Raw genomic sequence first — 15,658 nt, 5'->3', positions numbered from 1 at the left:
CACGTGAGCGGTTAATCATGTGCGCCAACGATCGTTCATTTCTCTTTACTATGTTATCATCGGAATATTGTCAAAGTGTCTAATTCTAACGCCTGGTAATATTTCTATTCAAAATCGCGATTCCTCGATTTATAAAAAATGTAATCGTGGCAAAACGTTAAATTTGAATTAATCGATAAAATCGGAAAAATCGTCCAGCCCTATGTTATTATTTACTTAACCCTGATGTTGTATGACTTCTGTGAGACACAAATGTGGATTTTGAACATTTGAATGCTCGTTTACCCCAACGATGAAGTTCTGCCATGAAACACTAGATGGCGCAGGCTGATGGGTCGTTAATGCAAACTGATAATATTCACATCGTTAAACTACTTGGCACAAGCTGATGTTGCATACGCAGCCAATGAACTTACTGCTTTACATTTTAAATGGCTGGTTAGCATTCACTAGATGATTTTGCAGCACGCTTTCAGAGTTCCTCTGAAACCCTCAACCTTCCCCAGCTCCACCTGTATAGATCTGCTATGGGTTATTATATATGATACTTGTGCAGCAGCCGTCTGAAAATACTCACAGCACCGTATCTGCGTATGTATTGGCAGTATAAGTTCCTGTACTTGCTTTGCAGCTACAGCAGCAATAATTTGCAACAACAGCAATGACCAACAGTAGAAGCAATTCAGCAGCGTAGCAGATCTGTTCCACCAAGACATTAACATGATCATATCCATCATTACCATGCTTAAATCTAGTCATGATAGAAAATTAATTATTTGAGTTAGTTTACAACTCGATTCATTCTCAGCTTCAACTCACTGCGTTTAACTTTTATTTGCATGTTCATAAGAAAATTAGCAATAGTCAATTCATGAACTAATTGTTCCTTTAAATTAATCTTTTCAGTTAATTATTTGAATCAGTTTGAATCATTCTGTTTCAAGTCATTTAGTCCTCATTGTAATTTCACACAAAAAGTAACCAGTACAATTCTTTAAAAATTCTTATTTTGAACTAATTGTTTTTATGAGTCAGATCTTTTCAATGAATTATTTGAATCAGTTTACAACTTTACAACTCATTCAGTCGGCATTTATTGTAATTGCATGCTGAGTGGAACCAGTAGTGTTCCACAGAAGAAAGTTATACGGGTTTGAAATGGCATGAGGGTGTGTAAATAATGACAATTTTCTGTTTTAGGTGTACTGATCCTAAGCACATTACATTGTACTGTTATTGCGACGCATTTTCTTTTAAATCACCATAGTTGTCTACATTTTATGTTTACAATCATTACATTTATCAGGTGTATTTATTATTATACATCAGCATCAGGGATTTTTATATCTTACTCTGCCTGGCTGTTTATTTTTTGTTCTGCCAAAAAAAAAAAAAACTTAAAATACAAAAATCAATATTCTCTTTTTGGTTGCAATAGATTTAACCAGATAAGATTTAAAAAGTGAATGATGAAAGCTGCTCCAGGCACTGTATATGAAATAATTTGATAGCGAATGTCTGGTAGAGAGAGAATATGTAAACGAGAGAGAGGGAGAAGGATGCATGAAGGGGGTGGGGGGGGGGGGGTGGCATGAATAATGCTGTTAAATATAGGAGGCCCGGAGCCTGGAGACATAGCCTTGTCTTCTTCAGTGAAATGTCAGTTTAATGGAGAGCTTTACCTTTTTTTTGGATGCATCAGATTACAAGGTCAAGGTGCAATCTTCCTCTCCAGCTCCACATTAGTGCCGTTTCTCAAACCTGATGGCTTTGACCCGCTGAGCTCTGGAGGATGGATGCTGGCATCTGGGTTTTGGTCAGGGTCATATGCCATTTCAGCACTGACCGCTGTGTCTAACAAGGAACTGAGTTGGCAGAGAGTCCCAGCAGCATCTTATCTGTGTCTCCACTAGGTTTGGTGGTAATGGTTTTTCCTCCTCTTACTGCTAAGCTTTGCAATTTCAGCCGCTCGTGGCTTCTTGATCCTGTTATTCTATTGAACACAAAATAGCCACGGTCTGTTCGGGAAGGATGAGACGCTGTTTGGGCGATTCTGTTGTTCATAACCATAGTCTCATTTATAATGAATATAAAGATGTGTGGGTCTTTTCACCATCTGTGGCAGACGGCAGGTTCATCCCTCTAGTTATGCAGGATTTGTTTTTCTAGTCTGATGATTTATTAAGTCGGTACTGTTATGATTGAAAAGTCTGACAAACATGGCTGATTCACATTCACGGGTCAGTTCCCCTGTGCGTGTTTAAAATGCATTTAAATAAAAATGATTCCTGTGTGTGTGTGTGTGTGTGAGAGTGAGTGAAAAAGGCTAAATATTCTTTGTTCCTTCACTACTTTTGCAGTGACTACATAACAGCCATAGCAATCAAAAGATGATGTGGGGAAAAGGGAAGGAGCCACAAAAAGGACACAATGACCTACAATAATTTGCTTTCTCTATTGATATATTTCCTTATTTCTCTATTGAGGGGAAGTTGATTTGGGACATATCTATTATATTATATTATATTATACCTATCAAAACCTTAGAATTTCTTTTAAGAAAATAAATGCATAAATGCATCCAAAGTAACAGTAAAGACATTTATAATGTTATAGAAGCTTTCTATTTCGAATAAATGCTGTTCTATTCATAAAAAACAAAAAAACACTGTTTCCACAAAAATATTAAGCAGCACAACGGTTTTCAACATTGATGATAATAACAAATGTTTTTTGAACAGCAAATCAGCATATTAGAATGATTTCTGAAGGATCATGTGATACTAAAACTAAAGTAATGGCTGCTAAAAATTCAGCTTTGCCCAGTGAATTACTTTTTAAAATATAATAAAATAGAAAACAGTAGTTTAAATTATAATAATAATTTACAGTATTACTGTTTTTGCTGTTTTTATAAAAACATATTTTGCCTTGGTAAGCATAAGAGATTTATTTCAAAACCTTTTGAATGGTAGTGTATAACAAAACAGTATAATGGTTTTTTGTCAACTTGTTGAATTTTTTTAAGGTATTTTTTGTCAAACCTAAAAGCCACAAAAATCCAATATGACCCTGTTTGACCCATTTTAGTGTATGCTAAAACTAAGTTGTGTTGGTTATTTATATAATTCTTTGTGATTTATTACTTGAATACAAAACACATATGTAATTTCAGTTGTCATCCTGCTGTCCATGAAAACTTCCTGTAGGTATCCCTCTTGTGATCTCCAGTTGTCCTGTGGTTTATGTCACTGCCAGCATGACAGCCACAGACACTTGTGTCATTGAAAGATGTATGAACATCGGTGCTTAGCTGACTGAAGAGGCTTCATTTCAAAATTCATGAGATCAGATGTTTATTCTGAACACAGAAGTCATAGCAAAGTTCCTTAGCGACAAGACAATTGTCAAGAACTATTTCTGTGCATGCATGCTTAAAAGAGGTAATGCAACTCTATCTCTTCCTTCCTTAAGGTGAAGAGGGTCAGCTGTTTCTGCATTAGCTCATCTCTTGGCCTCATGCTCAATCTGAGGATGTGATGACACCGGCACACTTGACGCGGAACTTAGTCCCGAGCAACTGCCACTTGCCTTACAAGGCTTTAAAAGCTGTCCGCTTTCAAACCTTCATTCATGCATTCAGCCAGACCTGTTTGTCCACGCTTTTCATATTTGATCTCATGAACCGACTTTCATTTCCATCCTCAAATTGCAACATGCCTCTCCAAACCTCACCCACCACAGGAAGTCTTGCAGGGTTCTGTTAGACTGTTGGCACTTCCCGCTTTGTGCCTTTCCGAGGACATTAGGGGCCACTAAGGTGCTTTGGTTTAGACAAGACACTGTTGCGTCTGATCGATGCTCCACAGGAAGGACAGAAATAGAGATGGAGGAAGAGGCAGGCTTAGAGCGAATACTGTGTGAGTCGTTGGACATCGTTTGTGCATTTTCTGCTCTTTGATCGTACGATTACCAAGCTAGCTATAATCGCATCCGTTCACGTCTGCCAGTACCTGTGTGTGTGTGTGTGTGTGTGTGTGTATAAGGGGCCGCTTTTGGAGGCCATTAACAAAGACCTTGGGCAAACAGACAAGAGTCTGTTCAAACACAGGACGGAAGCTCTCCTAATGAGGATGTTTACCAATGCGGGAGAAAAAATGAGAGCAAACAGGGATGTGGACACGTGGCCGTCAACACCTCCCAGCTTGGTCCTGTCACCTCTGCCGCTGATGGGGCAGCCGGGGCTCTCGTTTCTGCCCTCATCACGTCGGCAGCAGTCAGACATGCCGGCGATGACATCTCGTCCCGAGCAAGCCGCTCGGGTTTGACATCTCCGCTGGCACTAATTCCTGTGGCTCTTATTAGGATGTATTGTGAGCTCATTTTGTGCTATTGTTACAGCCCTCTTTTAGTCATATCTGTCACCTCCCTCCCTTCTTTCCTCTCCTCTCCCTCTTCGGTGCTCTGTGCCAGGTGCTCTTATAACCTGCGCAGACAGATAGACAAAAACCGAAAGAGAGAAAGAGGCGGATAAGATAGCTAGATAAATAGAGAGAGAGAAAGGAGCAGAAATGTCTTAAGAGATGATAAGGAGCTTTTCTCCTGATAAGGCTGGCAGCCATTGTTAGTGGTGCAAACAAATGGTGAGCCTGGCTTTTGGCTTTTTGGTTAAATGTACTTAACTCGCTACATGGTGTAAAGTAGAATAAAGCGTGACCTCTGTGCAGCTAGGGAATAAGCTATTAGATCATTACAGGTTGATCATTTTTGGAATGATATTGCTCAGATTGCTGGAGGATGTGCACACCTGCAGCTCTGTACCTCCCTTGTGGGAGCAGATGGCATCAGGTTTGATTGTTTGGTCCAAACCCAAGTTTGATTCCACCCTTCTCTTCACGTTGTGTTTTTTTTTTAGCTGCAAATCGTGTTATGTTGTACAAGGGATGTGCAAATATCTAAAAATTGATTTTTGAACACAAAATTGGGGTTGGTAAGATTTTGTATTATTCATGAAAGAAGTCTCCTGTGCTCACCAAGGCTGCATTTATCATTTATTTATTTGATCAAAAATACAGTAAAAACAGTAATATTGTGAAATAATATTACTATTTAAAATATCTATTTTATTGTATTATTCCAATCTTCAGTGTCACATGATCCTTTAGAAATCATTCTAATATGAATTTATTATTATCAGTGTTGAAAACAGTTCTGGTGCTTAATATGTTTGTGAAAACCATGATTCTTTGATAAGCAAAAAGTTCAAGTCAGTCTCCATTAGTGTTGAGGTTTTTTTCATTGGCTCTTTCTGTAGGTTACATCTTTATGTCAGTGAGTGGAGACAAGTGACTGTCTTTATGTCTTTATTAAATCATTTACAACTGATTTAGATTTTTTTGTCATTTAATTATCAATACAACTATCTCTTTCAAAACACTGATTCATTCAGGAATAAATCACCAGAGTTAATTATTAAAACTTTGGTGGAAATTAAAATGAACTTATTTATTGTACTCTTATATAAAAACAATATCACATTCCCAATTGTGCTGTTGGTCTACAAGAGGTTGCAACAAAACAGTGATAATTCATTTAAACTTTATACTTTCATTTATACAACATTCTTAATTTTTCTCATGTTTTAGTCTCTTTGGTAAAACCCAAGACTCAAAAAAATGGCACTTGGACAAATTACGATTTGTTTCAATGACTCTAATTAATGGACTGTAACACAGTTAACTGCTTTATGTTGCATCCGCATATTTTAATTTGAAATCCCTCAGAAAGCCGCTCACCAAGTCTTTCTCTATCCCAGTGTACCTGTCAAGTCATGGCCAGGTTTATCTGATGTTTTTGGATTCAAACGCTCTGTGTCCCAGCATGTGCTGCAAATTCACACAGGCCGTGTTGCACTACTTTCTCTCTCTCTCTCTCTCTCTCTCTCTCTCTCTCTCTCTCTCTTTTTGACTGAAGTTCTCTTGCCCGTGAAGCAGAGAATAATGTAATTCAAACAGTTGGGCGTAGTGCGGCCCCCTTGCTGGGCCAGCCCGGGCCCAAGCAGCGCCTGCAGGATGATCACGCACCGCTGTCAGACACAATAAAACCATCGCTTTACTTATTGAGTAGGGAACTGCGTGCTGCATGGGGATCTGGAGATACACACACAGGTTTAGTTAGAGATGGCAATCGTAAGGAGTTTAACGATTTTGGTTCCGATTCCGCTTAACGAATCTGGTTCCTTAACAGTTCCATTAAAGATTTTTTTTTTTTGTGTTTTTAAGGAAGTGTTTGAAAATAAACATCCAATTTTTTATTGCATATATTGCACTCAACTGTCTTTTAGTTTAGACTTTAATGCACTAGATACGTAATACGACAGATTTATTTAACTGTAAATTATCTAAAAATATTAAATGAGAAATATGGAAACAAACCTGCATACACAAAAAGATTCTTGGTTAATTTTGAATTTGATAACATGAAAGTAATAGGTTGTGGTTCAGTAAATTAATCAGATTATTCAGTAACTGCTCCAATGGTTTAATAATAATTTTTGATTAACTAAAACTAACTGGCATTCGGTATTCATCAAGCGAGTTATACAGTATGTGTTTGAATCACTTAAATGAACTGCCTCACAAGAGTTTCTTGTTTGGGAATCAGTCTACACTGGTCAAGCTATTTGTGTTTGATTAACAAACAGTAACTGCCTCATAAGAATCAATTGTTTGCAAATCAAACTACACTGGTCGACATATGTGACCCTGGACCACAAAACCAGTCATAAGTCTCAAATTTCGAAATTGAGATTTCTAAATCATCTGAAAGCTGAATAAATAAGCTTTCCATTGATGTATCGTTTGTTAGGGTAGAACAATATTTGGCTGAGATACAACTATTTGAAAATCTGGAATCTGAGGGTGCAAAAAAAAAAAATCTAAATACTGAAAATCACCTTTACAGTTGTCTAAATGAAGTTCTTAGAAATGCATATTACTGATCAAAAATTAAGTTTTGATATATTTACAGTAGGAAATTTACAAAATATCTTCATGGAACATGATCTTTACTTAATATCCTAATGATTTTTGGCATAAAAGAAAAATGTATAATTCTGACCCATACAATGTATTTTTGACTATTGCTACAAATATACCTCAGCGACTTAAGACTGGTTTTGTGGTCCAGGGTCTTAGGGAATCGGGCAATACTGGTTGAGTTATGTGTGCTTGATTCACTAAAACGAACCAGCTCATAAGAGCCTTGTCGCGCCACACCTTTACATTGTTTTGAATCGTTACTTGGCGATGCAGACAGACGGCGAATGGTGCCGCCGGTGTGTGTACGCTCCTAGAAAACAATGCCTGCGTCCCAATGTGCATACTATCCATCCTAAATTCTATGTGATATTAGTAATTTTCAATACTGTTTTGGACAGATGGTTTGAAAGACGTGGCTCGACGCGATGCAGTGCTGCGCTTCTCGTCCGGTGTGCGACCAGCTTTAGGAAATCAGATTACACCAGTCAAACTATATGTGTTTAATTCACTAAAATTAACCTACTCATAAGAGTCATTTGTTAGTGAATCAGACTACACACTGGTGGAGCTCCATGTGTTTGATTCACTAAAACAAACAGGCTCATAAGAGTCATTAATTTAGGAAGAAGAGCACACCATGTTTCACACTGTTGTTTCAGTTGATTCCGTGAACAGCAGCGCACTAAACACCATTAGTGTTTTAGCTATTTTTATTATTAACTATTGACTGTCGATTCCGGTATTTGTTTTTAAAAAAAGAAACCGGTTCTTGTCGTAGTTTCACCCATATTTTCTTACAAATTTCAAACAGGAGTGCATGGGTGGATGCTGCTGGGGGTCTTGTGATTAAACCCAAAAACCCCAACCGAGACACACTCACACCTACGTGCATGTAAATGCAAACACACACGTTCACAAACACCTACTTGTTTACGCAGGGGGCCAGTGCCTCATGTGGCTTTGCCAACAGCCTGAAGATCGAGATGAATCGATGGTATCATTTGATTGCATCAGCAATGTTTTGTCACTTTCGTGACCTACGGCTGTGAATTCTCCTGGAAGTTTATTTACAAAGGGTCTGTCCCTCATTTTAACTGTACACTATTCATTTACACGGTCTGCTCTAGGGGAAAGAACCTAATTATGTCCTTATAAATGGCCTTGTAAACAGGAGGGGGTGAGCTCTGTCATTTCCTTGTGCCAAATGCAGATAAGTATTTATGTTTGAGTGTAGGATTTCAGCTATACAGATGCGAGAAAGACGCTTTAGTTAGTCTGTCTGGAGAAGGAAACAGCAGAAACCGTTGTGCGTAGGAGTGATGAGACAGTGGAAGCCCTGGCACAGAGACCCTGTCTTATACGCTCTTCTTCCTTTATTTCCCTATTTCCTCCTCCTCTTCCTCCGTGAGTGGGCTCACAGGGAGCCGGGCTCAATGTTATGGATTTGAGCTGTCTTCTTTGTGCCTGCCCCCTCTTTCTCTCTATCATTCGATGTGTTTCTCTCTCTGGGCTGGACGCTGTCCCGGAGGAATTTGGCTACACAGATGTGGAGTGTCTGTTGAAGAGGAGGGATGTGCTTGTCTCAAATCCTGCGGCGAAAACACATCATTTCCCTATACATGGCAATTAGACATGCTACACATTACAGACCTTCTATCAGACACTAAATGTGTGTGCTTTAGATCTGTTGCTGCTTTGTTTTTTGCCAGAATTAGGGCTGCAACTAATGACTAATTTGGTAACTGATAATCCAATGAGTATCTAGTCATTTTTCTGAAATACATACATATGCATAAACAATACTTGTATTGTTTATATATATTAAATTGTAGTATTTTACTGTTGGCATACTGTATATTTTTGTCATCACAGGAATAAATTACATTTTAAAATTAAAATTAAAAATTAATTAAATATCCTGAGTCAACCGCTCCCAAACTTCTGAGTCTAGTTGTTCCTTTTATTGTCTTGTTTTTTTTGTTTTTTTTTCAATTACAGTGGAACAATGGAAAATGTGTCTTCTAATTCAGTATGTTTGCAATAATTTAAGCTCTAAGTCTGTTCCTAATGTTCTGCTTTCTTTTCCTCTCTTTTGTTTTTTCAGGATGCCTTCGTGGAGTTGTACGGTCAGCAGAGAGACTCTATGTTCCACCCATTGTCGTACCTAACGAAAGTGCTTGGATTGGCAGCACTGGGCTTGGCAGGAGTGACCATCGGAGCATTTTTTGCTCAGAAGTGACGGCTCTACGGGTCTCTTTACCAAACTATCTCACTTTCTCTGCCTGTCTCTCCTATTCAGCTTATCAAAGCATCTTTCCGCGCCACACTGCCCCGCTAAGCCCAGCACCAGTGCCCTTCAAAGGCCACTGCTGATCCGACACCCCTCCAGCCACGGGAGCTGTGGCGCTCACGCTCTTTCACCCTCTCTGGAGTGAAGAAAACACAAAGAAAAAGAATACAGAATGAGGACTCGCAGGAACGCTCTCACACTTTGACTATGATGCTCGTCACTGCCATGTACAGTTGCACTCACAAAAAAAAACAGATCGACACACAAAACACGTGCACACACGAACACTTGCTCACATACTTCATATAGACGCAAAAATACAAAAAAAGAGAACGTTTTATCTTTTAAAGTTTGTTTCTTATGTACGAAACAATTAAACTTAAGATTGTGCTTTTTTGACATTTTGATATCAGGTTTTTTGGCATTTTGTAGCATGAATCAAAAAAAAAAAAAAGAGGGAGTTTGCCGGCGTGAATGTAAATAACTTCTCCACTATTTGCATGTGTGGAGAAAGACTCTTTTAGCTACTTTTTTATTGCATGATGGCATTTTGAACTCGACCACCCACCCCTTCTGTGTTGATTCAGGGTGTTCTTATTTTTTGTTTTTGTTTATTTCTGTCTTTTACTCCATTGGATGGACCTCTTGAGATCTCCCGTCAAACCAACAGATGTTGAGCATTCCTCATTAAAAAGTTCCTCTTTGATTTGCTCTGTGTCTTACTGTTTGGTGAGCACAAAGAATGCGCCGGCAACCAAACCAAAGCGGCTATCATGATGTAATCGGGTCATGGAGCTGTCTGACCCAAATCGCTCCTCTTGAATGTAAAGACATTTGGAAGTTTGGCTTCTGAAAGGTTTCCCATTGTATATTGTCCTACATTTGCATTTTTTTGTATAAATTTTAGTTTTGATTTGTACAAAATGCGTTAAAAGAGCAATTCTGAGGGTATTGTGTATGTATAATGTCCGTGTACATGTAGTGTGCGAGTGTGTACATCTGTAAATAGATTGTGTTGAGAGAGCTGGACTTGGCTGTGTTCTGGTGGAGAACGCGGGCAGCCCGCCACTTCTGTCTAGCCCAGCCAGGTGTGTGTGTGTGCATGCGTCTCTGCAGATGAAACAGGCAGGTGGCAGCTGGGAACAGAAGTTCATTCAGGCTGGCATGATAGGCATGCAGGCCAGCGCGGCTTTGAAAAGACTTTGTACACAACGGACTATGTAATACACGGCCCAGGTGTATCACTTTTCCCTCCTCGTTGCTCCCAATGTTATCTTTCTGGCATGGTAAATTACAGATGCCTTTTGAGCTATAGATTTTTGGATGCCCCCACAACCAAAGAAATCCAATCCATCTGCTGTAACTTCCGCCCCAGAGAGAGTCTCATCTAGTGCTATCCCTCAACTTCTGTGTTATGTTCCTCTGGGAGAGAAGATTTCTCATTCACAGGAAGATACTGAGACACCAGCTTGTCCTAATGTCTTCTTTTCCACCTCAGATGTTCATTAAAGTCGCTGGTATAGATTTAGCGCTCTGCATCTCCATGTCAGGGCAAAAGCCCACTGAGACCAAACAAAGACTATGGCCAACAATATTTCAATATCTTCTGCATTTAGTAAACTTTGTTTCAAATGTTTGTTAAAATATGAGCCATATGCTGAAATCTTGAGGAAAACAGAATAATTTATAGAGAGTGCTAGGTTGTGCAAAAGGTGACATTGGAATTGTTTAAGTTCATGAGTGTGAATTGGATTTGAATTTTCTAAATTGTCCCAGCAAACATTCCTTTTTCTTATTAAAATATATACTCATAAGAATTTCTTTGAATTTCAGTTTGTTTGAACTCTATTTTGTTCATTTCATATTTAAAAGCATTCTAAATTCAGTTTTAAATGGCGCACAACTGATACAGTGTCTACAGACTTCAGTCAAAGTGGACAGCATATTTAATGTGGCGTGAGTGAAAAAGAGTCTGTGAAGGATGGAAGTAAATGGTTGGATGTCTAATTTACTTTACTTTTATTTTTTGGCCATTCGAAAATTGTGGAAAAACCTATTTCAGTATTTTGTTGGCTAAACAGCCCTTAGTATACAAAAGTACGATATAAACTGTACTACTTTCCCTCACAGTCTCATTTTCATTCAAGTCAATACTCTAAGGATCCATATCAGGATCGACTTTATCTAGTCTATCAACACAGCTCTCTTGAGTGTGTAGCGGTACAGATTAAATATTCACTATCTAATAGTGTACTATATTGCTGCACCCTTTATCGGGTGGTGCAGGACTGTATCAGAATATGTTAAAGCGAGTTTTGAGGACTCACACTGTAAAATCATTTTACTATAGCTGCTAAAGATCTAGCCATGTAAGACGACGGGGTGTGAAGTTGAGCTTCTCCCTGTTGCTCCATATGAAGCTGCTCGTGGATGAACCAGCGTATAACTGCCACTGCTGGAGCGGAACTAGTCCATCCACTCCTTAGGTCTCGCTTTTCCTCTGGTTAGGAGAAGCTGAGAAGTCTATTAAAATCAGACTCTACATGCACCTACTTGAGTCTAAGAGGCCTTATGTATTGGATTTAACAGCATCAATCTGTGATTTCTATTCATGTGCGACTTTCAAATTCAGTTTGTGTCAAATTCTTCTGCACCTTTTAAGAAGCAATGCCTCTTTAACAAGTGTAATCGAGCAGTGATTGTCGGGGAAATTTTTTATTTGACAAAAAAAGAGACTAAGAATGTCGAAGGTGAAGGATGCAGGAAATTAATGCACAGTCTAGTAGTCGGATGTGTGAATGAGTCATAAGTTTCTTATGTAACGGTGTGTGTATACAAAAATCTTTTGCATTGTAAAGTGGCATTCACACAGAATGCATTTTTGCATTTAAAAACACAAGACACAGGAAAGTGGAATGGAAAAACCACAAAGTATAAAACTATTTTAGGATATCATATAATGCATGAGACCCGAACGCAACAGTCAAATGCATTCGTCTAGCTAGCGCATGTTTACATAGAAAACAATTTTTAAAAATGTGTAATGCAATGCAAAAATGTGTTCTGTGAATGGCCCTTAAAACTGTGTCCTAACCATGATAAAGCAAAATCCCACTCCATATGGCTGCACATTAAAGCTGAAGTGTGTCATTCGCTAGACTGAGTTAGTTGACTGTTTTTAAACAGGTTTCCCAAACACTCCGCCCAGATATGAATCGATAGCCCCGCCCCCCAAACACACCCCATTGGCTGAACCAGTGTTGCTGTTGTTGGGCACATCGACAATGTTCAAAGAAACAGATCAATGTTTTGGAAACACCACAGTGCTACAGTATTTGACTTTTTAGAGAACTCAGTGTATGACTGTCTTACTAATAATTGTTTTAACATTAAAAAGTGACACATTTCAGCTTTAAACATGGCATTTTCCTCAATTAAATGATGCTGGAAAGTCAATGTCTGGTCAGGACACGCTGTGAGCGAAGGCAGGGGAAGTACAGTAGGTGAAACTGGGTTTAACTCCAGTGTAAATATTAAATTAAATTTAAAATAATCTAACTTTTTTTAAAAATATAAATGATATTTTATCTCTTTGCAGAAAAATATCAGAATTCTGAATGTAAAAATAGGATCAGCTCTCATCAGCTAAAGCACTCACTTTCAAAGTCAGAGTTGCGTTGCTTGTAGTTCTTTAAAAATTAAAAACTCCCTCTGTCAGTTCATTCATTTTCGTCATATAGATGGAAAGAGGATGGGTCTTTGTTTCAGCTCACGTTCTGTCTGATAAAAACGGAAGCAAGATTTAAACTGCAACACGAGGGGTTTTCCCTTCTTCCATCTAGATTGGTGGTGTTCCGGTGGTCTGTTAAGGGTAAAATTGCAGATACTGTCTCCATGGTTGCACTGGTTTGGTGCTTAACCATGTTATTTACATTTTGCGTGAGTGCATTTTTTCATCTCCAGCTATACAGCTTCATTTCGCTGGAGTTTTGGTGCGATTTTCACATTGTGTTCAATATAAATGACTCATTTTGGTGTCTATTCTGAAATAAACCCCCACGCCCCATCACTTCAAATGGAAAAGATTATCAAAATGTTTTTTTTTTTCCTTCGGCAGCTACTATAATGCATTCATTTTACAATACCACTTTCCTTTGAGGAAAAAAAAATCGATTTTCTGCTCCGATTTCTTTGCTTTCTTTCTTTTTAATGACTTTGCTGTACCTTCCCTCATATATCACATAACCATTAAAATGTAGCAAAATATCCGGAGGATTTTAATATAGAGACAGGAGTTTATATTTGATTTCTCAAATTTCTCATTTTCCCATTATCCTGTTTGTCTTTCTATGTTGTACATTCTGTCTTGTAAGCCCTCAGCATGTAGCATTCAGAAGCAATTGTTCATGATTTTTCTTTTTCTTTTTTTGTTTGTTTAATTTATCCTCATAGCACTTGTGAGTTTTAAATGTGTCAATATAATGTTGTGTACGTATCCATGTCATAAGCTAACAGTTATGTGTCCTAATTAAATAAACCTTGCCTTATCATCTGAGAAGAGCTGTCACGGTTTGCATCATTGAGTCGGAAACTCCAATATGCCGCTACGGATTCTGTCACGTTCTGCTGTACTCCAAATTGAAGGCAGCTAGGGAATCGTTTTAACAGGCCAGCTGTATATCAGGAGTGTTTAAAGGAAGAATAGGGGAAGGTTGGCAACGGTGTCTCGCGGGAGACAAGGATTTAACCAATCAACATGGGCCATGTGTACATCCTTCTGTTTAACCTGGGGGTCTTTCTTGAGACACTGTTGTTTTACATCTGCTCAGCATCAAGGAATATGCACGTAAAACATTTACAACAGTCATTTGCAAATTGCACCATCCCGTACTAAAACATACTGTGGTGGTATCAGGTGGTAACCGGGCATAAATAGAATCTGCAGACTGTTCGGCATTTTCTGAACTGGTTTTGGGGGAAAATGTTTTACTGTTTTGTGTTTTACTGTAGCATGATAAAATATGTTATGCCATGTCCATAGTACTGTAGTGTTATTGATGCCTGAGAAGCATTCAAAAAATGTTATTACCTCGGTACTAAGAAAAATAAAAAGTAATACCACTGCACTTTATAGTCATGTTATGCAGTAAGGAAACTCACAAATCAATTCTTTTGGTGCCCACCTTGGTAACACCTCTTGGTAAAAACACTGATTTTGCGATTTATCTGCCTCTTTATTTGAACATATAACCATGCAACTGGTGCAGACTCATATTAGCCATATCTTTTTAGAGAATTGAAGAAAAAAGCTAAATTTGCTTAGTATGAAAACCAAACAAGTTGGATGCCCGTGGTCTTCTGGCCCTCAGACGACACTGCATCACTCATCGGCATGATTCTGTCATTGACGTTACTAAATGGGCCCAGGAATACTTCCAGAAACCACTGTCAGTAAACACAATCCGCCGTGCCATCTGCAGATGCCAAGTAAAGCACTATCATGCAAAAAGGAAGCCATATGTGAACATGGTCCAGAAGTGCTGTCGTGTCCTGCGGGCCAAGGCTCATTTAAAATGGACTGTTTCAAAGTGGAGAAGCGTTCTATGGTCAGACAAGTCAAATTTGACATTCTTGTTGGAAATCACGGACGCCGTGTCCTCCGGGGTAAAGTGGAGGCAGACCTTCCAGTGTGTTATCAGTGATCAGTTCAAAAGCCAGCATCTCTGATGGTATGGGGGGGGGGCATAAGTGTATACGGTATGGGCAGCTTACATGTTTTGGAAGGCACTATGAATGCTAAAGGTTTCAGAGAAACATTTGCTCCCCTCCAGATGACGTCTATTTCAGGGAAGGCCTTGTGTATTTCAGCAGGACAATGCAAAACCACATACTGCAGCTATTACAACAGCATGGCTTCGTAGTAGAAGAGTCCGGGTGCTGAATTGGCCTGCCTGCAGTCCAGATCTTTCACATATAGTTGTGATACTCTCCACAATGGCAGCATGCCGCAGCAGACGGGATGAGGAGAAGAATTGTCGAATAAGGTCGTTATTTTTGTTTTCTTTGTGCACAAAATGTATTCTTGTAGCTTTGTAAAATTACGGTTGAACCACTGATGTCACATTGACTATTTTACGACTATTTTGATGTCCTTAATACGTTTCTGTGCCTGGAATGTGGTAGGACCCTTGCTGTCTATGGAGGGTCAGAAAGCTCTTGGATTTTATCAAAAATATCTTAATTTGAGTTCCAAAGATGAAAGAAGGTCTGACGGGTTTGGAACGACATGAAGGGGAGTAATTAATGACATAATTTTTTTTTTATTTTG

General features: G+C 38.8%; 1 protein-coding gene across 1 annotated transcript in view; it reads left to right on the top strand.

Annotated features, from left to right (window-relative positions):
* bcl2a (BCL2 apoptosis regulator a) overlaps positions 1–11,142 on the top strand; it is a 63,871-nt gene extending 52,729 nt beyond the window's left edge. Inside the window, exon 2 of the mRNA XM_079407043.1 lies at positions 9,145–11,142. Coding sequence (XP_079263169.1) covers positions 9,145–9,279 — 135 coding nt within the window. The 3' untranslated portion in view covers positions 9,280–11,142. The remainder of the gene's footprint in view (positions 1–9,144) is intronic.
* The last annotated feature ends 4,516 nt before the right edge of the window (positions 11,143–15,658 follow it).

The sequence above is a fragment of the Barbus barbus genome (genome assembly GCF_936440315.1).
Source record: "Barbus barbus genome assembly, chromosome: 44".
NCBI lineage: Eukaryota > Metazoa > Chordata > Actinopteri > Cypriniformes > Cyprinidae > Barbus > Barbus barbus.
This window is presented reverse-complemented; position numbering and strand designations above follow the sequence as displayed.